The sequence below is a fragment of the Sander vitreus genome, chromosome 6, assembly GCF_031162955.1.
Source record: "Sander vitreus isolate 19-12246 chromosome 6, sanVit1, whole genome shotgun sequence".
Lineage (NCBI taxonomy): Eukaryota > Metazoa > Chordata > Actinopteri > Perciformes > Percidae > Sander > Sander vitreus.
Window position 1 is genome coordinate 21,419,034 of NC_135860.1, and position 24,170 is coordinate 21,443,203.

The 24,170-nt window shown below is 39.4% G+C and overlaps 1 protein-coding gene across 1 annotated transcript in view; it reads left to right on the top strand.

The window, feature by feature from the left end:
- The window catches only part of triob (trio Rho guanine nucleotide exchange factor b), a 112,606-nt gene that overhangs the window by 64,243 nt on the left and 24,193 nt on the right, over nt 1-24,170 (top strand). Inside the window, exons 14-36 of the mRNA XM_078253422.1 lie at nt 734-903; nt 1,390-1,564; nt 7,344-7,539; nt 8,313-8,479; nt 10,454-10,573; nt 11,648-11,746; nt 11,910-12,002; nt 12,278-12,427; nt 12,575-12,689; nt 12,851-12,966; nt 14,354-14,476; nt 14,968-15,162; nt 15,659-15,774; nt 16,487-16,553; nt 17,033-17,142; nt 17,315-17,384; nt 17,584-17,673; nt 18,318-18,410; nt 18,575-18,686; nt 19,007-19,197; nt 19,567-19,668; nt 21,798-21,937; nt 22,258-22,357. Coding sequence (XP_078109548.1) covers nt 734-903; nt 1,390-1,564; nt 7,344-7,539; nt 8,313-8,479; nt 10,454-10,573; nt 11,648-11,746; nt 11,910-12,002; nt 12,278-12,427; nt 12,575-12,689; nt 12,851-12,966; nt 14,354-14,476; nt 14,968-15,162; nt 15,659-15,774; nt 16,487-16,553; nt 17,033-17,142; nt 17,315-17,384; nt 17,584-17,673; nt 18,318-18,410; nt 18,575-18,686; nt 19,007-19,197; nt 19,567-19,668; nt 21,798-21,937; nt 22,258-22,357 — 2,910 coding nt within the window. The remainder of the gene's footprint in view (nt 1-733; nt 904-1,389; nt 1,565-7,343; nt 7,540-8,312; nt 8,480-10,453; nt 10,574-11,647; nt 11,747-11,909; nt 12,003-12,277; nt 12,428-12,574; nt 12,690-12,850; nt 12,967-14,353; nt 14,477-14,967; nt 15,163-15,658; nt 15,775-16,486; nt 16,554-17,032; nt 17,143-17,314; nt 17,385-17,583; nt 17,674-18,317; nt 18,411-18,574; nt 18,687-19,006; nt 19,198-19,566; nt 19,669-21,797; nt 21,938-22,257; nt 22,358-24,170) is intronic.

The following is a 24,170-nucleotide window of genomic DNA, read 5'->3' on the forward strand; positions in this document are numbered from 1 at the left end:
GTTTTTTTTGTTTTTTTTATATAAATCTACATTGGTGACAACAAAGAGAGCAACCTACTAGTATGCCTAGTTGGCAAAAGATTTCTGTGACTCACTATTAGAAAATGTCTCTAAGAGTGTATATTGCTCCTTCTACCAAACACTGAAAATGAATCTATTTTAGCCTAATCTAAAATAAACTGAAACTAGGCTATAATAACAAATATTTTGTGATAGCAAAAACTAGCCACTCAGTCAGCTCACTCATATATATATAAATGTCAGGTATAATGTAACATACTGTATGTTATTAAGTGGATGATGGTAACAATACCAAAAGTAGACATGTTTTTGAGTAGGCCGTGTGGGTGTTAGACAACTGTGGGTGCCAGGGTCTCTCTCCTGCAGCCTGGATGGTGTGCCAGGGCTTTAGTACACTGAGCCAATTCACCCAGATGGCTAATCTGTTACAAAGATGACCATTCACAAAACACCAGCTTTAAGCAGAACCCGTTGGATTTCATTTCTGTCTCCATCTTCTTTCTGTCCATTTGGCAGCTTGTCTATCGATTCCCACATCTGTATTTAACTCCCAGCGCTCTGTGTATCTGCCCCACCCCCTTCAGCGTGTGTACTCAGTTCACAACAGGAGCTGTTTAGTGTGCTTCCTGCTTTTTTCTCTTCTCTTTGGAGGTGTGTGCACTACATGATGCTGCATTTTAACTGGCTTGCCTTTCCTGTCAATCCCTGTTAGCTATGGACGTGGTTGGAGGAGCTTCAGAAGGAACTGCTGGATGATGTGTATGCAGAGTCAGTGGAAGCAGTGCAGGACCTGATCAAGCGTTTCGGCCAGCAGCAGCAGACCACCCTACAGGCTACTGTCAATGTCATCAAGGAGGGAGAAGACCTCATACAGCAGCTCAGGTGACAATTATTAATACATGCTACACTAATGTCTGCATATGTTAATATATAATATACACTATAGGGTAAGCCACACCCATGCAGTTAATTAACACATACAAACACACTCAAGTTGTATCCAGAATAGTTTAGAGTGACACCAATACAACACCATTCCCGTGTCACTGAAAATAACAACTTTCTTAATACCAAAACTAAGGAAGGCAAAGCCCAAAGCCTGATTTTACATTTTGTTCGGTGATCATTAGGCAATCATATTGTAGTGAGACGAAAGTAAAATAAATACTTAAGCTTAGGAGAAGGAACAAAGGGATTTTCCTGAACAGACTAAGTAAACTGAGCAAAGGAGAGGGAAATTATTCAAAAGAAAAACATTTAGTTTTCTTTTACTTCCTCAGGGAAGTCTCCGCAAAAACTGGGCCCCACATCTCTGACCACAAATACACTGCGCCTCTTAAATCTCCTGCATTTGACCTCTCTCCACAGAGACTCGGCCATTTCGAGCAACAAGACTCCTCACAACAGCTCCATGGCCCACATCGAGAGCGTGCTGCAGCAGCTGGACGAGGCCCAGGGCCAGATGGAGGAACTGTTCCAAGAAAGGAAGATCAAGCTGGAGCTCTTCCTCCAGCTCCGCATCTTTGAGAGGGACGCTATTGACGTAAGTAGGCGGGAGTTGGAGGCTCGGTAAATGATGAATAATTATCTTTGCTTTATCCTGCAGTGTTCAGGCAGAAGTGAGAGTGAGCAGATGAAATAGTGCAGTAGAAGATGGGGTTTGAGGGTTACAGATGGTTAAGAGAGCAATGGGTGATAGTGGATGAAGCATATGGCCTTGCATGTGCAGTACTGTATACAATCTGAGGGGAAAGTAAGGAAGAAGGTGTTGAATGAAAGGGAGAAATGTATGTGTAAAGCAGAGCACAAAGGTGATTATGGTTTATACAAAAAAACAAGTGAAAACTGCAGAGAATGTCATAAGTTGAGAAAAAGGGAATTGCACATGTAAATGTACCATATTACACCTTTTGTTTTCTGTCATATTTGCTTAGTAGTTTTTTTCTTAAATGCAATAAGTGTCAAGGGACACACTGGAAAAGCAAAATGACTGTGACTCTGAGCTGATGGACCGTTACACAGTAAAAGAGAGGTTCAGTTCTGTAGTTAGGATTCCTGCTGGTTCAAAGCTTGGTTGAATTCACAGCGATACTCTCACATGTGCTACATTAAAAGAGTATTTAGTTCCACTTGACGCATCTCATCCACTGACTTATTCCAATTTTGTTTCCCCTTCCCCAACCAGCAATCGGCTGCATTGTATCCGCTAATTCCTTAATGTCCTACTGTGAGAGTGAATGCATTTCTCAGCTAGTGCTCAGATATGATAACTGCTCTTGTTTTTTATAGTTACTCATGATGTTTACTGTAGCATGGCTGTCAAATCAGATTTGTTGAACCATACTATGTTGACAGATGAATTACACTCATCCACTTTGAAAGGAAATACAGGTATTTATTCATGAGAATAGTAAAAAGGTTTGTGGAAAGTAAACTTTTGTATATAATTTTTTTATTTTTTCGCGCCAGCGGCATGGCCCTAGGGATGGCAGTGTCGGCATGTCAGCATAACTTATCAAATATATTTATATCTGCTGGATGGCACAATATTTAGTGAGATTCTTGGTTACCAGACGATGAATTCTAATAAGTTAAGTGATCCTCTGCCTTTTCCACTAGAGCCACCATGACGTTCTCATTTGTGTTTTTGAGTGAAATGTCTCAGAAACTATTGGTTAAATCTGATATAAACATCCATGTGCCCCTAAGGATGAATTTTAGTCACTTTGATGATCCCTTGACTTTTCCTCTAGCGCCATAATCAACTAACAATTTTGTCCAATACCGTTGTTTATACCTGCACAACTAATGACGTTCCCATCAGCTGTAGTTTGTGTTTAGTGCAAATATGCAAATGTTAGCATGCTAACAGGCTAAACTAAGATGTGTTAACATTTAGCAAAAAGCAGTGCATTGGTTTTACAGCCTCACAGAGCCGTTTGCATTGCTGTAGACTTACGTTTCATTATATGAATTTCAATGCACAATATCCATGTCAGAATTTTCGGTTTAATGTAATGCTTGCCAAACCTGATTTTACGGACATAATTAAAGGCTAAGCAACTTTTGTTTGTGTTGATGATCAGATGATTCTGAGATAATTATTGTATTTGTATTAATAACGACAACACTTGCATTGCCTTTCCTGCTATTGTCAGCTGGACTTTCTAGACACAAAAAAACATCATCTGCACATTGTGCATGCCGGTGTGGAAGCATATGGTGTTTTATTACTTGGCTGCCTATAAATTAATTCTCCTCCACAATGTGCTAATATAAGTTCTGTGGTTGGTTTCAAGTCATTTGTGTCTGTATTGTAAAGTCAAAAAGAACAGATAAGTCTTGCATGAGTCCTGCTTGTCAAGTCAGGGAATGCTTGTGAATCTGCTAATCTCTCATGTTGAACACTGAAGTAAACCCACACCTACACACACATAGACAGAGGATTAATATGACACAGTGCTCGATCATGAAGATGGGTGGAGGAGGCATTTGTCTCCTTCCACTCCCTGCCCACACACACACACATACATGCACATGTACTGTGACACTCCCTCCTGGCTTGAATGGGTGTGTGTTTGAGGTAAGTGCATGGAATGAGGTGAGACATACACTTGTTTTACAATACTTTCTTCTCGGACGATGAGCTCTGAATCAGTGCAGACCACAGAGGAAAAAAAAGACGTGGTCAAAGAGGAAACTTATGTCCTTCGTTAGTTTCCACTGTGTTGGTAGCTGAGGGAGATGGTCTTTTTGCATGCAGAGGGCATTTTACTTAACTGTATAAGGAGAGGAGAGCAGAGTACAAATGAGTGCTTGGTAAGTTTCTACTTTGTGGCATGATTTGTAAAATTACAATAGTGGTTAGAGAGGGTATTATTTTATTCCGTTATAAAAGGCTTGATAAGATTACTCTGTGTGCTAGCCAAGAAAGTCATGTTTCTATACAGAGGAGATTTTATAGCAGGGGAATTTCTGTAAATCCGAATTCCTGGACTACCTTGTCATAAGTCAAGCATGCTTTTCTATGTGAACAGAGAATAGTGCTCTTTATTGCAAAAGAGGTTTACTTTCCTTTTTGTATAAACTTAAAAGCCACATTACCTCTTTTTCCTTGTTTCTGTTTTTATTCATTTTGTCTTTGAATGAAGATTTGAGCCCACTGTTGTTGCACACACTAAGACTTTCTCTGTGCTAGCACCATCGACAGGATTCAAAAGAATAATTGTTCCCTGTAAAACTGTAACTTAGTGACAGCTGGTGTTTAGAGGTAAACCTGAGAATAAATACTGATAGCTACTCGGTTCCCTGTGTGGCTCAGACTTCATTATCCGTATCATGAGAATTAGAGAGAAGCAACGTTTATCCTAATCAAAGAAAAGAAGTGGAAGAGAGAAATTGACTCACTGTTCCTAAATGTAGAACTGTATTTAATGAGTGCAGTTTTTACTGTACACTTAAAACAGAATTTTCTGTTTGCATGTATTCTGTCCTAACTAAGCTATTCCCTGTTTTTGCCTAAATGTTGCATATGACAAATAGCATAATAATACACTCAGCCTATAGTAAATTGTTATTGCAAAAATGCAGCACCATCCTTTTACCAAGCTTTCCATTTGATGTACTGTTGCTGCACTATGAATCAAACCTCTATCTGTAGCACTCTTGGTGTTCTAACATACATTGACAGGATTGTATTAGTTCTAGCCAAGTGAAGTACCTGATAGATAGAGGAAATTAAAAATAGCACGGCCTGAGAGGATCAGGTTCTCATACAGATATTCAGTTTCATGTTTGGAATCTTCTTTTCTATCTGATCTTAGTCAAGATTACAGACATGCAAACACCAACGCTCCTCTGTCCCTCTTTACATCTCTCAGACTGTTTTTTTTCTGTTCCACATTGAAACACACTGGACTTTCCTTTTCTAACTCCATTCACTTCCTTTTTTCCCATCGTTGGAGGTCTTTTTAAGGCACAAGATAGCAGGTTCTGAATTGAAGAGGACAGCTGCCAAATCATCTCATTTTCATTTAAGCACACAGATCAAATTTTACAACTGTTATGAACTACTGCATTCCCATTACTTACATGTAACTGTCATAGACGTCCAGTTGTCAGGGCATGGTAACTCCACATGTTTCAAATTGACACATTTTTTGACATAAGTTTATATGGTTAAAGAACAGCTGAATGTAGGATAGACACTGGATTCAAACCGTTCAAAACCATGTCACTAAAGTAGCTGAGAGCATGAATGTTGACATTTGATCAGTTTTGTCTTTCGTGAATTATGTTATGGCCAAAGTACTGTAAATGTCAATCTCAAATGTGCAAATCTGACATTAAGATACGCTTTCTTCGCACACTAGATCCCTAATAAAAGCCAGTGGTTCAGTCTTTTAGAACACATACTGTAAAGTCCTAAAATAAAGCCTTGGAAAAAGGGGGAATTAAATACATTTCGAATACTTATAATAATAGAATAGGCTCACATGATAGGTTCCGTATATCATATTATCAATACAAAAAAGATACAATACACTCGTGCCATACAATTTGCTGCTCTTGACAATTATTCTTTTTACCAGAAATAATGCTCTAACTCACAAATGAACTACTTGATCGAACCTACTTAATGTAACTTCTTCTTCGTTCTCGATGTTGCTTTTAATAAAACATAACACCTCCTGTAGATTTCACACAGTAAACGCCTTCCAGGATTCAGTTCAGAGTTCACAACAGCACACAGCAGTGACAGCATTAATTATGTCAAACAGAAAATCTGAAAATAAGGATTATCACATTTGCATGACAGCTATAATAAAATATACTTTCACAAAAGGGGAAACTGTGATTAAAATCTGTTTCTACTAACAGTCTGTCTTAATAAAAGATTCTCTCTTTAGGTAAAGTAAATAAAGCCTCTGCCACTATTTGACAATTTAACGTAACTCCATATGCCCCAGGGCAGTAGATGGAAACATTATAAAATTAAGTGTAGACTGGTAGACCTCTTTTAAAAAAGAAAGAAAGAGAAAAACATTGACAGGCAGAGCTGGAAGGTGCCAAGATCAAGGTGCCCCTGGTATCATGATTCAGTCTGTGTGGGTAGTCAGAGACAAGCACTGACATCTCAGTAGATCTGCTCTATCAGCCATGCATCACCAGTGTAATATGTTGTCCGTTACTATGCCAGTCAGATTATGACTTTTATGTTACAGCGATTAAACTGTCTGACTTGGTATACAGAAATTCTCTTAAAGGTGCAGTAGGTAAGACTTATAAAACTAACTTTCTGTCATATTTGCTTAAACTGACCCTATGTTCCAGTAGAACTACATGAAGCAGGTCATTTAAAAAAAACATCCGGCTCCTCTGGCACCACCTACAGCTTGTAGTGCGATTTGCAAAAATCCACCACTCCCTGTTCAGATGCACCAATCAGGGCCAGGGGGGGTGTCTAACTGCGTGTCAATCACTGCTCATACACACGCATTCATTCTCCCTTGTGGGGGGAGGGGCTTAGGAGACAGAAGTTTTCGATGTTCACATTTTTGGGCTAAATCCTTGATCTTTGCAATCCTACCTACAGCACCTTTAATCATAACATTATATGGATAATGGAATGGCTTTTTCTGTACTTTACAGTCCTTTGAACATTTGTGCTGGTGAATAATTTATGTAAGGCATCTTGTTGTTTTAGCAGTCTAATGTTTGCACCATTAAACCGTCTCCTGGGTTCACATTCAGTCAAGGATCTTTGTCACACATTATTTCATGCAATCATTCCCTCCCTCCATTTTTCCTTTTGACTGTCAAATGAAGTCTATTATCAGAATCCAAATCAGAATACTCTATTGATCCCCTCAGAGAAATGATTTAGTCGCAGTTGCTCATAGTCGCATTCAAGGTAAAAATAAGAGTAAGAAAAGAGCAAGTGTATAAAGTAAATAAAGTAACATAGCTACAATAAGAAATGAATAAAAATGTTAAGTAGAAGTAAGTTAGATTAGGTTACAAGTAAGATTAGGTTAAAAAAGAGATTGTTTCAAATGGATTGTACAAATTCTATTGTAGTCCAGTGTCAACATAAATACAGTACAGACACAGTACAGTGAGTATAAGTAGCAGCAGTGGATAAATAAATAACACCTTTGTACATGTAGCTGATAAATTATGCAAGCAAAATAATTAACTATAAATGTGTTTTTGTAATTGTGTTCTTACTCTCTCAGTTATTTTCATGAATGAGTAAAAAGTCATTTTATCTCACTAATTTATCTGCGTTAACCCTTCTTCTTCCCCTTTTCCTCTCTCAGATCATCTCAGACCTGGAGTCATGGAACGAAGAACTGTCCCAGCAGATGAGTGACTTTGACACAGAGGACCTGACGCTGGCTGAGCAGAGGCTACAGCACCATGCAGACAAAGCGCTTACTATGAACAACCTCACCTTTGATGTCATCCATCAGGGACAAGAGTTGCTGCAGTATGTCACAGAAGTCCAGGCGTCTGGTGAGTGAGGAATCACAAACAGTTAACAACAGTAACAGTTTTTTTAAGCACCTGACATATGTAGGATACAGTTCTCACATGATGTAAGATCACTCTGTTGGAACTTCACATTCAGGTGCACAGAAATAAGATTGTTGGCCAAATGGTCTTTGCGAGAAAGTGTAAGAGAGTACAAATCTAGCTGACCTTATGGAAAAGTCTGGCTCTGCAGTCAGCCAGCTACAGTGCTACTGCTAGCTACATGGCTACCTTAATGGCATAGCTTCATCTGCATCTTGCCTCAATAATTATTTACCAGGGCCATCCTTTCTGCTACTAAAGCATCACGACTTACACACACTGCAGGAATAAAATCTGAGTACAGATTATGCCAATGCTAAATTTGTCAGGCACTGTTTAGTCAGCTTTCACAAGATAAGCATTTCACAGCTTGCATGTCTTTATGTTATTAAATATGAAAACTGTCTATGCCATCTATGAAAAAATGTCAATCTGAAGCTATCCTGCTGTTGCTATTCTATAGATGCAGGTAATACAGAGACCATTAATGAGATACAGATGTTATACCTCTCCTTGTAATTCCACATTGAGTATGTGGATTCAGCATATAGCAGAGATGTGTGCAGAACTGCTAAATACCTCTTTACTCAATACCCATTTACCCTTGTCAGTAACAGTAAGTGATTATTAAGTGAATAACTACGTAGTAAAAAAGGACACTACAAAAGATAGATTGTTATTTGTAACATAGTGAAAATGTCTACTGAGTGCAGGTGTGGAGCTGTTATGCGACAGAGATGTGGACATGGCCACACGTGTCCAGGACCTGCTGGAGTTTCTCCACGAGAAGCAGCAGGAGTTGGACCTGGCAGCAGAGCAGCACAGGAGACATCTGGAGCAGTGTGTACAATTAAGGCATCTGCAGGCTGAAGTCAAACAGGTACGTACTTGAAGAAAGAAAGGACAAGAGAGTTTAACAAGGATAGACAATGACAAAGCCCTAAAGCACTGATTGGAAGGTGTAGGTGGGATATCCAAAAGCACTCTAAAAAACAAGCTACAAAAGCACGAGCTGATGTAGGCTTTTTACTTAGAATTACCCCTGTATTAAACTCACATTCTGTTTTTTTAAACAGCTGAAACATATACTTTTAGCCTATTGTATTTATGATAAACACATGTTGGAAGTGGAAATAGCGCTCATATATGTGCTCATATATGACTGATCACGTGTGCTGTATTTTAGAAGTAAACACACCCAGGGCTGCGATCCATAATGCAGAGGTCAAACCGACATGTGGAATTCAGACAAGTTATTGCTACATCCTAGTTACAATAGAGTGTATTGAAGTGCTAAAAAGCTACAGTATGTTCTGTCTGCACATGACCACAGGTAGCTGACTCACCGTGTCAACAATCTCTCTCCCTCCTCTTTCTTTCTGTCTCTCTGGCTGTATTTCTATCTATCTGTATATCTTTCTGAATTTGGAGAATAGTCTGAGCGATAAAGTTTGGTTCGGTTTAAAAGGCAGGCAGAAAAATGGTGGCAGATATGAAATTGAGACTAAAATAACCAAAATGATACCTGGAGAGAACTCCAGCAAAACATTTCAGCAGACGCACTGCCATTGTATTGACTGAACCGATCTGACAGTAAGACGATACTGTGATGCTGGTGGTTATTTTTACTCATCTATCCACAGAGAGGCAGTGCTATTTATGCAGCTAAGGACTGTTACAGGAATCAATGCATGTCTGTGCAGCTAATGGTGATTTATAAAGCAGAATCTTAAGATGTGGCTTCTGGTTTTTAAGATAGTAAATACTTTTAAATGACTTCCGGGACACATCAAAGACTACAGTACAATGTTTTTTTACATGGATTTCTGAGATTACAGTGTACAATACAGCACAACTTATTTTGCCTTACTTTCCCTACTTACTTATACACACTGCAATACATCCTGGGAAATTACTGCACCATTTTAGACTATGATAGATTATGGTTGGATACAACCATAATCTGGTAATTGTAGCCTGTATATTTCTGCTTCTGATTTATTTATAAATATAGCCTTTCAATCCTGGCCAGAGATTACTACTGCACTACAGTTGCTATAGTGTGTTTCTTCTTTTTTTAGCTTCAAATGTCCCACACCGAGAGATCTTTTCTTGTTAGAACTGCTTTCTGTATGTCATTATGAAATGGAACAGTTTATGAACAGGGATTATGGAGCAACAAAGATAAAATCACTCTTAATGTACAGTAAAGTGGTTTCAGTTGTAATTGTATGATTAAATATTGGAATATATTATGTAAATCAAATGGTATGCCATAACATACTAATGAATCATATATGTACTTATTATTTCTGATGTTGCAGCTGTTTGTTCATGCATTGTCATGCGTACATACCGCTGCTCTGATATTCAGCAGCAAACACTCATACCTGTCCTGCCTCGGGACATCGCAAGTGCCTGGGCCCTGTTGAAGTTGCTGAAAAACAAAGAGTCAGAATTGTGTTGCATCATCACTTTTATAGCCAAGCTTCAGTTGCAGTTCTGCCCATCACCCACACAGCAGGTGTGCTTGCTGAGTCAGAGAGAAAGAGGTGTCTTTGACCGATTGTGCTTAACATGCCCTTTGGCTAGAACTAGGCCAACAAAACATCAGCAAATGGGATTTTGTGTTCATCTTTGTGTGTGCGTGAAGGTGGGTCTGTGTAGCTGAAGAGATTATATACAAAGAGGAGAGCTTACACATTTTTAAAGTGATTGGTCCATTTTGAGTTTGATTACATTTTTTAAGATGTTTTCATAGCATAAGTAGTACAAATAATTAAAATATTAATAAACATTAAGAGTAAATAACAAAAGACTTTGTGTATCTGTGCATGTGCTGTGTGTGCTTTAGGTGCTGGGTTGGATCCGTAATGGCGAGTCCATGCTGAATGCTGGTCTGATCACAGCCAGTTCCTTACAAGAAGCCGAACAGCTGCAGAAAGAACATGAACAATTCCAACATGCAATAGAGGTAAAATAAAAAATGTATACATCATTTTTGTCTTCTTGCTCTCTTTTCAGCCTCTCTATTCACGAAGAATCTAGAAGCAACATGTTGATGTCCATGTGCTTTGTACTCTCAGTTGTATCATTCTCAGATATATCCTTATCCCTTTTTTTCCTCTTCTTCCCATTTATCATTTTTCTTCATTCATTTCTTTAACCTCCATTCTTCATCTACCCTTTCCCCTCATCTTTTACCACTTCTGCATCTTCTCTGCTCCATTGCCCTTCATCCTTCAACCTTTTGCCTTTCTAAAACTCACCTCCACCGCCTTCCCTTCTCATCACAAGTCACACATGAAATGGAATTATAAATAACTAATATCTCTACCTCTCTCTTTCTTCTCTCTCTGCTTACCTTTCCTCTTTATTTCATTTCTGTCTTTACTACTGATTATGCAGGGTGCATTTCCTTTGAACTCTATTGAGCCTGGCTTATTTTAATGCAGACCTGTACCTGACCTACTTCTCCAAAGCTCACATACGCACGTACACAAAAATGCAGAAGAAAGCTGTGCTTATGATTATTGCTGATGTGGGACTTGAATTTTAACAAGCAATGCCATAACTGTAGTCCCTGAAACCTGCACTGGCTCCAGTGTGGTGAGAAAAGAGCAAGTAATAAAGGAATGTCCTCCTCGACAGTACCCAGCAGGTGCTGCAGACATTACCAAAGGTGGCAAAAAACCCTTCATTCTTTCTTTATCTCCTTCTCCAGTCCAGCAAGCGCAAAAGCCTTATTCTCAGGCTTTCTGTTATGCCACAAAAATCCTCAGATACTGTCGTTTTTTACTTCCCTATCTCATTTCCTCTCTAGAATGCTCACTCCAGGACAATCTTTATGACACAGCTATAATCAGCTGCTACTTTTATTTATTTAGCCTTTCCTCTGTTGCTCCCCAGTCTTCAATTTTCCACCAAACTGCCCTACAGGGTCCAACAGGGAGCTGGGGCTATATTTTCAAAACAATCATTGTGATATAGAGATTCATATAACTCTTTATTTCATTGTTGTTGTTTTTTTTATCTCACCCCCATGCAGAAAACCCATCAGAGCGCGCTGCAGGTACAGCAGAAGGCTGAGGCCTTACTCCAGGCAAACCACTATGACATGGATATGATCAGAGACTGCGCAGAGAAGGTATTTATTTAGTTTTTTTCTATTTTGTTATTTTCTATTTTACTATTTAAATTGTATTTTTCTGTTTGTCTGTGATTTAACTGCCATATTGAGAGCTGCTAAACTGTGTTGCGTTGTTGAAAAGATGACAAAGATCTATTCTATTCTATTGTTTCACTTGAAGGTGGCAGACCACTGGCAGCAGCTGATGCTCAAGATGGAGGACCGACTTAAGCTGGTTAATGCTTCTGTGGCCTTCTACAAGACCTCTGAACAGGTACTTGTTATTGTGCGTTCGTGCGTGCGTGCGTGCGTGCGTGCGTGTGTGTGTGTGCATGACAATCTTGAACATGAGTGGGTTTGGGCAAAAATAACAATAAATGGAAATTACACTCTCCTTTGTGAACATCATTAGACCTGAAAAGCCTGAGTATAATTAAATAATTGCTTTCAAGGATATATAGTTTCACAGGTTGCATGACAGACTGGAAAAGAATAAGCTCAGTGTTTCACTGTACAGTGGTTTTATGCACTGTATCATCTATGTTTCAGGTGTGCAGTGTCTTAGAAAGCCTGGAGCAGGAGTATAAGAGAGAAGAGGACTGGTGTGGTGGTGCTGATAAACTGGGCCCGAACAGTGATTCAGACCACGTCACCCCCATGATCAGCAAACATCTGGAGCAGAAAGAGGCCTTCCTCAAGGTGACAAAGAAGGACATATTTCAATTGATATTTAAGAAAAGACAAATCCCTTGTTATTTGTGTGATTCTAAGGTAAGTTTCACTAGTCAGAAGGATATTATTATTGAACCTGTAAGTTACATCTGTTCTCATTCTGCACACTTGCAGGCCTGTACATTAGCCAGGCGTAATGCTGATGTCTTCTTGAAGTACCTGCACAGGAACAGTGTCAACATGCCCGGCATGTTGTCCCACGTTAAAGCTCCAGAGACTCAGGTTAAGAGTAAGTAGCTATCTCTTTTGCATTTAAAATGTTATAATTAGCTTATTTAATTATCCACAGTTTTTTATAAATTCAGGTGTTTATATTGTCCTGTTTAATGCTGACGTACAGTACTAGACATCTTGATTAATATATATTGTGTGCTTGTGTTGTATCATCAGATATCTTGAATGAGTTGCTGCAGAGAGAGAACAGAGTGCTCCACTTCTGGACCATGAGGAAGCGGAGGCTGGATCAGTGCCAGCAATATGTAGTGTTTGAACGCAGCGCCAAACAGGTGTGTCCTTATGTTTATGTGTGCACTTGCAAAAAGCCCAATTTGGAGAAAAGGCTGAGCAGATGGGTACATTGTGTCATTCAGTTTACTACAGACAGAGTAAGTAGAAACAAGCCTCATTCCTGTTAGTGATCGGCTCCTGTTTGTATAAATCAGCCAACTGAGTAGTCTCAGTTAGCATACATATTTGTTTTTAAATCAAGCAGCTGTTTTTCTTGGTAATGATACATTTCAAATATACTGGAAATTATATAAGCTGGCAGACATTTGCTACAATGACAGTCTTAAAGACGGCTATCATTATGTGGCCTAGTAAATTTAGTCTCCAACCCTTCATTTTTACTCCTCAGGCAGTACTGAACATTTCAGCCACTGACATTTGTATTGTAAAGTGTGTCTGTGTTTAAGAAGAATAAGATGATAGGTCAAGTGAAAAACACTCAATATTTCTCGGTCAAACAAATCTCCAATCAGCCATTGTTCAAAGATGCAAGATACCTTTGAGATGGACAGAGTTTGGATATTACTGTTTTCAGTAGCAGCCAACATCTCTTCTCACTGCAGACTGAGCTGACATGTTGAGTGTTTTATTTAAACATGACTTTGACAGCTGGAAACGCTTTATTTTCAAGAAGCCAAAGCAAGTTAGAATCTGTGGTATTTAAGCTCTTAACTCTGCCCTTGTGTACCAAGTCTAACACGGTTTATATACAGACACTTTGCTCCCTCTTGTGGTGTTTGGATAGCACAGCGCAGGCTCACAGCAATGCGCTTAGCCAATAAAATCAGATGACATCATAGATGTTTCTAGGACATGGCTATTCTAGGGTGATCCAGGTTTTATCCCCAGGGCCCAAATGCTTTCTGGTCTCACAGTTTGACTGGACCAGTTCTGCCACTGCAGGTCAAGGCCTGCAGGCCCAGTTATAAAGTACACTGACATGAAAAAGAATAGAAAATACTGTAAGTAGGACCTATGGAAACTGAATGCTAGAAATGTTAAATTTTTAATAGGTGGTAACAGATTGTTACATTTCTAATTCCTGTATCATATTGTTTTCTCAGAAAAAGTGAATGTCACATTTCCTAATCCTGAATTACCATGAATGTGAAAGGGATTCATAAAGTTAAACTGTACAGTGGAAAATGCTATGCATTTCAAACCCTGATCAGTTCAAATTGAAACAAATATCCTACTAGATAGGAGAGGATGAAGGGGATGATAGTGAGTTTAAGTATACAAAATACACATTGTAATTGAATTGTAGTTATATACAGTAAGTTTCAAGTGTACCTACTTGTACTGGGTCTTCAGATTTGTGTTAAATTGTGTAACTAAAATCCCTTCATTGTAAATGTACTCACTTGTGATTGGTTGTGTCCTCAGGCCCTGGAGTGGATTCATGACACTGGGGAGTTTTACCTGTCTACACACACATCCACCGGCTCCAGCATTCACCACACACAGGAGCTGCTAAAAGAGCACGAAGACTTCCAGATCACAGCAAAGGTATGTGTGTGTGTGTGTGTGTGTGTGTGTGTGTGTGTGTGTGTGTGTGTGTGTGTGTGTCTGTGTGCGTTTATGTTTATTTTTTGGGATCTATTACTGTGTAGAAGAAGGTGGGAATGATGGAGACTGTATGCTTGTATTTGTGTGCCTGTTGCTCTTATTGTTGTGTTGCGTTGTGTGTATGTTTGCACAGTCCTGCGCTCTTCTGTGAGGCCCATTCCCAGGGCAGTGTATTGTCCCGTGTCCTCATTGCTGTGTCACTGTTATTGTGTTAGAGAATAAGCTATTGTGTCCATTAAGCAAGCCCTCTCTCTCTCGCTCTCTCTCTCTCTCTCTCTCTCTCTCTCTCTCTCTCTCTCTCTCTCTCTCTCTCTCTCTCTCTCTCTCTCTCTCTCTCTCTCTCTTATCTACCTTTCCTTCACCGGCACTGGCTCTCTGCGGCCACCTCTCTTTTCTCTCTATCCCCTCCCTAAATGTCTCTCTATTGACAGCAAACCAAAGAGCGAGTAAAGCTGTTGATCCAGCTGGCGGATGGGTTTTGTGACAAGGGCCATGCCCATGCCCTGGAGATAAAGAAATGGGTGTCCTCAGTGGACAAGCGCTACAGGGACTTCTCTCTCCGTATGGACAAATACCGAACCTGCCTGGAAACTGCGCTTGGCATTTCTTCAGACTCCAACAAGGCTGTGAGTGCACACCATTGATACAAATCACAGACGAATACAGACATCAGCTCTGTCCTTCCTAACTCTATTCATATGCTTTATCCTAAACCTTGAATTGATGCTCTATAAGGAAAGACCATAGAGAGATACAAACGCTGATACAGTCCATGTCTGGCACAGGTTTTAGTAATAAGGATATAATCTTGCCCTCTAGCCTTTCTAGAGTGAGATTAAAACAAAATCATGTTTTATGTGATGAATATAATCATACAAATTACCCCTGGCTTCAATTGTATTGTAGTTTCAAGAGAAGGAGCTTGCAGCAGGTAGTCGGATGTAGATAGATACTGGAGACTGTCGATCACTCATGTCTCTATATAAACTCCATCTCCCAACAGCTCAGTTTTAATGAACTGGTGCTAAGAGAAAGCAAATATGTCACACATTGGTGTGTTGACTAGTGAATGACCACCATGCCTGTTATGCACAGACATAAAAGCCACTGTCTTCTTTTCAGAGCAAAGAGCTGCAACTGGACATCATCCCAGCCAGTGCTCCAGGGTCAGAGGTCAAGTTGAGGGATGCTGCCCATGAACTCAACGAGGAGAAAAGGAAGTCAGCGCGAAGGAAAGAGTAAGTGCAACAGATATTTTTCTTGGCACACTCGCTCCTGATTGCCACCCGATGTTTAGCATCACAGGTTTCCTACACAGGCCTGGAAAAGTGCCTGGATGAATAATTCAGTAATTTCCTGCAAACATATGAAAGCATATTACTTTTCAGTCCCATTAACATTTTATAGCTGCGGATAGGCTTTCATTTGAAATAGTTTTGGTTAATGATAATGTGTAGTTTACTGTCAAATTAACCAGAGAACATGAGCGCATAGCAAACACTGAAATCTTCGAATCCAATCAGGTGTGTAAACAAATGGAGACATAATTTATTGTGCATGTGAGAGGAGGCAGAGCAGTAATGTGCCTTATTAGCATTTATCACAAGATGTTTCAGTGTTCCTGATGCTGTATAGAATATCTTTGGTAATTCGTTTATAGGGTAGGTAGCTCACGACCAGCCTGTAAATTACAGTACATAAGTTCACAAGCCATATGTCAGTCATAAGGGAGTTGTGATGCATCCGCATATAGCAACAGTGCTACCCCAGCAGTTACAAAGAATGTAGAAACAGTACAGCAGAGTGAAATTCTTTATCTTTTAAATGCTTAGTATCTTTCTTTTATTTTCTTCTTCACAGGTTTTTTATTTATTTAGTTTAGTTTGGTTTAACTACAGCACCTGACCATGTTCATCAGTGTCTCCTCTCAGAATGTGCATGTCCTTTCAGATTTATAATGGCTGAGCTGATTCAAACAGAGAAAGCCTACGTCAGAGACCTACGGGAGTGTATGGATGTAAGTATTGGAGCCAACACACATAGGTCCATTAGCATTTACCTACTTTACATAACCTTATTTACATCATTTTAATTATTTTTTTTACACAATTAGGTGTTTTCTGACTTGTAGTAAATTGACCCTTTGTCAAATGTTATTTCATTGCCTCTGCTATGATTTTTAAAATGTTTGTTTTAATATTTTGTTCTTATATTGCATGAACATTTTTCTTTAAAATTGGTAACTTTTTACTTTCCAATTTTCTCTAGATATTTTTGTGGGTTACTCACAAAATAAGAAAATGATTAATTAAAATATGTAATGTGATGATCAGACGCTCTTACATCAGACAAGTTGGTACAGAGAGATTTTTAGGTATTCAATTAATTCTGCTCTTGTGTGTGTGTGTGTGTGTGTGTGTGTGTGTGTGTGTGTGTGTGTGTGTGTGTGTGTGTGTGTGTGTGTGTGTGTGTGTGTGTGTGTGTGTGTTTGTGCAGACATACCTGTGGGAGATGACCAGCGGTGTTGAGGAGATTCCTCCTGGAATTGTCAACAAGGAACACATCATCTTTGGGAACATGCAGGACCTCTACGAGTTTCATCACAAGTCAGTAGAGCCATGAGCTGCGAGATTCTGTATTCTTTACCATTAACAACATCCGCTAATTTGGTTTAAGGTTTTTTTTTTTTTTTTCAGAAGTGGTAAACATACAAAATGAAGTTCCTCAGCTTTTGATTGTTCATTCATTGCTCATTTAAATATTTCTGTCTTCGTACAGTATCTTCCTGAAGGAGTTGGAGAAGTATGAGCAGCTTCCAGAGGATGTCGGCCATTGTTTCGTGACTTGGGTAAGAGATCGACAAGTTGTCGCTTTTATACTTCAGTTTGTATTTTTGTTCCTCGGCTATATCTTTTCTTCTATGTGACTAGGTCAATTTTTTGTTTAAATAACAAAACGTTTACAGTACAATAGACCTATAGAGTATGCATCCAAGACTCTTGATGATGATTTGTGAGTAAAGCACTAGTGTTATTTCTCCTGCTCAGGCTGATAAGTTCCAGATGTATGTGAACTACTGTAAGAACAAGCCTGACTCCACTCAGCTCATCCTGGAACATGCTGGACCCTACTTTGATGTAAGTAACTACCAATACTGCTTGGTCTATAATAAGCTAAAATAAGATAAGATAAGAGACTTTATTGATCCCACAATTGGGAAATTCACTTGTCACAGCAGCTCAGTGCAGCACAAAAAATAACAAAAAGACACATTAAATATAAATAGGATAGAAAAATACACAAAGAAAGAATAAAAAAATAGGAAATAGAAGAAAAAAAATAAGAAGAGAGTAATAACGGTAATATGTACACTATAAACACTTCTTGTAGTTACAGGTGGGAAGAATATATAAACAGATGAATATACATATACATATGAAAAGGCATATTGTACAGGTCATTATTTACATGTGGGGAGAATATATATACTGATATACAGATGATTAAACAGATGAATATGAGATGGCATATTGCACAGGTCACAGTAAGATGGACAGAGTAATTAATAAATAACTATAAACAGTGCAGAATATGTTGAAGTGTTGGCTCATGCTATTGTGTTAAAAGCTGTGCTAATAGAGTCAGGTGTGTGAGTGATTTTGTATTTATTTATTCCATTTTGTAATCCAACTCTTAAGGCTTGTCTGTATAGTACATTAGTTAGAATAATGACGACCGTAGCCTCTGTAAGACGTGTCTGTTTTCCTTTTTTGATTTTAAGGAAATCCAGCAAAGACATCGCCTGGCCAACTCCATCTCCTCTTACCTGATCAAACCAGTCCAGAGAATCACTAAATACCAGCTCCTTCTCAAGGTACAGCATGCCTTAAAATAACTGGAAATGAAAGAATATCTGGGTTAGCATTACTCACTTTTTGCAGGCAAAACAATGTATACAGTAGGAACTTAATCATGAATGTGTTCTTTACTTCTTCATTTAAATGGCACTGTGTGTATGTTTGTGTTCTTCTGTTGAAGGAGTTGTTGACATGCTGTGAGGAGGGTAAAGGTGAGATAAAGGATGGTCTTGAAGTCATGCTCAGTGTCCCCAAGAGAGCCAATGATGCCATGCACCTCTCTATGCTGGATGGTGGGTATACACCGAGCAAACCCCCTCACACACATGCCTCTGTTGTTAATGGAACTCCTATTGTGTTTTGATAGTCACCTGTACAACTGTTCACTGAGTGTGTTCTGAGGGTCTGATGTTTCAGATTAATTGAACTTTCACTTTGCTTTTGTGAATGTGATCACGTCACTTACATTTAGCACAAATTACTCAGCTGTCAGTCAGCAGTAACTTCATTAAACTTCCCTCCATTTGCCACCCACTGACATGTTTGTACATACTGTACATACATGTAAACACCCCTAAATGGCTCTTTTCCTCCTCTGCCTTCACTTCCTCAGGGTTTGATGGTAACATAGACTCCCAGGGAGAGTTGATACTTCAGGAGTCCTTCCAGGTATGGGATCCCAAGACTCTGATCCGGAAGGGTCGCGACCGACACCTCTTCCTCTTCGAGATGTCCCTGGTCCTTAGCAAAGAAGTCAAAGACTCCAACGGGCGCAGCAAGTACCTCTACAAGAGCAAGCTCTTTGTAAGTAATATACTGTTTGATGTCAATGTAGTTGTAAAATGATGTGTCCCGATTGCAGCTTGTGTTGCTCATGTTATCAGACTCTTCCTCGGGTCATATCAGGTTTTATTGGGTCAAATCAAATCAAAAACTTTAAAATATCAATTCAAGATTGACCCAAACTAAGACTGAGTCTGGCTCAAAAGTGTGAACTAAAGACCCGGATGGTTCAGGATTGATCCTTGGTTTTTGGGAGTTGGGTCAGCTGGAAGACCTCTATGACACACATTGTTTTTATTTTGGTTGCAAATTGTTATGGCATTATTAGACTATAATGTATATACTGTATATATATATAATGTATGTAATCTTTGTTATTCACCCCCTCAGACATCAGAGCTTGGAGTGACAGAACATGTGGAAGGAGATCCTTGTAAGTTTGCCCTGTGGGTGGGCAGAACCCCGACTTCAGACAACAAGATCGTCCTCAAGGTATCAAGATGTTGATTTTAATGGTGAAGATAAAAGGTCATTGTTTTGATCTCTGGCTCTGTACTAAGTGTAAAATACCCCCCCCCCCCCCCATATGATTCTCCTTCTATATAAAAAAGAATAACTCCATGTCTGTAGTCCACTCAGACTACACACTACAGGTTTTTTTTTTTTTTACCTTTATTTATTCAGGGGAGGTTCACTGAGAGGCAGCCTCTCTTTTGCAGGAACGCCGTGATCACGTTCACACAGTTACACATTCATACATGGAAGCTGCCCGGTACAACCACAGTCTGATCTGCTGGCCACTGAGCAGCTCCACTACATAATCCCCAAGAAAGTTAACTCCCTGTAGGGGATAAAGTGTTACTTTCTGCTACTAATCACACAGAAACATTATCATAGCAGCTGATGGGTCAAAATCCAAACTCACATGCAACTTGGTAGTTCTCACGCAGTCAGTCAGAAGCAATGTTTTATGCAGAGTGTGTGTGTGTGTGTGTGTGTGTGTGTGTGTGTAGATGTAAACGTGTTTATTTTTGAGACCGACAGAGAGAAAGACAAACACCTGTGGGTGTATGTGAATGTGTTACGTGTAAATATGTGCTGTACAGCTATCTTCTTATTCAGTGTTGGGAAGGATACTTTCTAAATGTATTCCGTTACAGAATACAGAATACATGCCCAAAATTGTAATTTGTAATGTATTCCGTTACGTTATTCAATCTGAGTAACGTATTCGGAATACTTGGATTACTTCTACATTGAATTGCATATTATAAGTGTAGGAATGCGACCATCACATACAGCTTTCTAAACAGGCCTATTCTGGTGTGTTCTTCTGTTCCAACTGGCTGAATGTGTACCTGAACAAGCAGATAGATTTTGGTATTTGTAGTCCCGACCTGCATACTACAAAAATCTAACCGCAGTCTAAGCTATCACGAGATGTCAAACGGGGCTAGTCTTTCAACAGCTCTGGGGATAGTAAATCAGCATGTAGGAGAATGTAAAGTCGCATGTCAACTATAAAATAGCAAGGTGACCAGTAAAACTACAGCAGACGACTACCCTTGGCTAATCAAAAAAAAACTTACTTTAAGATGCTTCTTCAGGTTGGAGGTGGAGTAATTTGGACGCTGAAAGGAGGTCGGTTGCTGGCAAGCAGAAGTTGCACTGCACAGTTATATTTCGTTCTCCCTGTTCTTTCTTTAATGTCAAATGCTGTTTGAATTTCCAAGATAGAAACGCATTCTTGCCCTGGCTCTGTTGTGCCGGTTCCGGCTCCATCTCTGCCTCTATCAGTGATCACTCAAATAGCTAATTTTTTCGTTTTCATATTGGGGCTTGTGGGAAATGCATGGAGTTGCCTTAATTTATTCAGAGAGTGAATAAACTCGTGAAACAGAGAAGTATTGTAATGTAATCCATTGATTTCAACAATGTAACTGTATTCTAAATACCAACTATTTAAATTGTAACTGTAACGGAATACAGTTACTCATAATTTGTATTCTGAATACGTAACACCGGTACATGTATTTTGTTACTCCCCAACACTGGTCTTATTACATAACTTCTGATGACCATCTTAATCTTTGTCTTATGTAACACAGTGCCACTGCAGCCTTGGTGCTGCTTGTTGCTAAGTGAAGGAAGAAAAGAAGACACAGACAAGAATAGTCATATGCTAAATACAGTGTTGCTTTGGCTCAGTGATGTTAATCAGAAGGCTGATAATAAGCATCGTTCTGTGAAACCCTAAGTGGAGTATAGGCGACACAGTTGTCGTCATTTCACTTTGTGTCTGAATATGGACGTTTGACTCAAGTACAAGATTGCAGGGATCAAAGCACTCGTGGGATCAGTCAAAACTATATAATTGCTAAATTAAACCTGATACGGTGTTATGGGTCAACGATTAATTCATTCAGGCCAAGTGAACAGGGCGACAGGTTTTAGTTTTCTCCGCTGTTCACATCTTGAGTTGTTGATTTAATGTTCTGTTTGTGTCTGTATATGAAAAAGCAGAAATAAAAAGACCTGGCTACACTACTGACATAATACCTGTACATGCTAGAACCTGTAAACCTAACCTTTGTCTGAACCAATCATGTGTTGTGTCCCAGGCTTCAAGTATTGAGAACAAGCAGGACTGGATCAAACACATTCGGGAGGTCATCCAGGAGCGAACTGTCCACCTGCGTGGAGCTCTGAAGGAGCCCATCCACATCCCTAAATCCACCACAGCTAAACATAAAGGCAGACGGTAAGCAAACAGTGTATTAATACAGTTTGTCATCTTGTAAATGTATTTTGTATGTGCAACACATTTTTGAAAATAAATACAGTAGTAAATGTAAGAACAATGTTAATCAGTTTTGCAATCATGACATTTAAAACACTGCAGCTGGGCACAGCTTTAATCGACCATTGCAACCATACTGGGGAAAAACGAAAGTGGCACTACAGAGCAAACACAGTATATCAACTCAATAAACAATATAATAGATATTACATAGATAGAAAATGTAAGGATTATTAATAATAGTAATAATAGATGACAGTAATGATAATGTCTGCCTGTAGGGACGGAGAGGAGCTGGACAGCCAGGGAGATGCCAGCAGCCAACCGGATACCATCTCCATCGCCTCACGTACATCCCAGAACACACTGGACAGTGATAAGGTAGGACCACACACACAATATCCAGGCTTTCTTAAGCCCCAAAATGTATAGGCAACACTTAAGTGATACATCAATTTATTTGTATTTTTTTTCATTTCCCTTTACATGCTACATTTTTCAGTTAATTCAGTCAGTATGTAGCTAATCTGTCATTGGTCCATATCATGCCATCACACACCAGAAGCTGGTTAGATGCAGGCAACTCTTCTCAAGTTGTTTCCTGTGAAAGTATTTAATTGTGTTAGGAGGAAGAAACAGTCCATCTGACAGAGCAGTGTGTGTGTGTGTGTGTGTGTGTGTGTGTGTGTGTGTGTGTGTGTGTGTGTGTGTGTGTGTGTGTGTGTTAGCTTTTCAGTTGCTCATACTGAGCGTAGGAGGAAAGGCCTTCCGTGGTGCCATTACAAGATATAACCACACACACACACACACCAGCACACATAGATACAAAAATATTCCCATAATTTTAAGTCAAACTATTTATAAACTGTAGCGGTGGACTCTTACATGAGGTCATTATTTTCACACTTGAATTGGACTTTCCTTTAGCTCTGCCTCATACATTTCTGCTGTAATCAGGACAATAAGAAAATTAGCTTAGCGAGTTCACTGTCACTGTTCACTCAACTGTTAGCACAAAGCTCAGCTTTTCATATAGCATACAACCAAATTGTAAAGGTGAGCTGTGTGTGTGTGTGTGTGTGTGTGTGTGTGTGTGTGTGTGTGTGTGTGTGTGTGTGTGTGTGTGTGTGCACGTGCGCGCGCGTGTGTGTTCATGTGTGTTTCAAAACTATCACAGACACTAGTTAACTTGTCATTGTTCCCTCAGTTAAGGGCATACATACAAGCATAAACATTTAAAACACACAACTAACTAACTACCAATTTTGCATTTCAATCTCACTTTTTGAATGCTTCTCTCTCTGTGAGGACTCTCTGTGAGACTTCTCATTCAAAAGGCAGTGACAGTGGTGTGTTTGTGTTAGTGTGTGTGTCCATGTTCCTGTGTGTGTCTCTGCTTTAGTGACTGACTTGTGTGTCAGCAGCTTCAGCCTCCCACACTCTCTTCACAGAGGATACTCGTCTGTATGCCAGACAGGAGAGCACAGTTTTAAGTCCTCACAGCTATCAATCTCACACTTTGCTTCGTAGAAATATTCCATCAATTTTCTTTTCTTCTAATTTTCCGGAGTTTTTTTTGTTTGTCAATGGACATTAGCGAGCTAAATTGTGGCGACACTTGTTTAAAGACAAGAATGGATTAACCGCTTCGCTCCGGGGAAGCGCCACACAACAGGGAATCATTTAAGCTTCAATAGTCAGATTGTAAGAACCAACAGAGGAGTGCTGTTGACCGTGGACGGCACCAACTTTTCTTTTGGCCTTGTGATGTTATTATGGTTCAAGATTGTGATTATCTCGGGCTGTTTTCCCAGGGGAAATATTCCATAACAAGTTAAATCAATTGCACTATTTTCCAGACAGTTTATGCTTACCTAGTGAGCAACTTCTTGTTGTGATTTAGATTACATTTTCAGTGGATAACTGTAGAAATCAGAGTGCTGTAGAGTTTTCTGGCTCTTTGGGACTTCTCTCGCAATGAGGGAGTGGAAAACAATGGAGAAGCTGGAGGACAGGATCTCACATCCCATTTCGCAACTCCTTAGCTCTCTGGCTTTACCACACTATCAAAGGGTATGTTGAACATTATGTGATTTGAAGTATTTGAAAACAAGAAAAGGAAAAAAAGCACTACTGTGAAGTTTTAACAGTGAACATCTTTGAAATGATCAACGCAATTTATTTCAGATAGAAA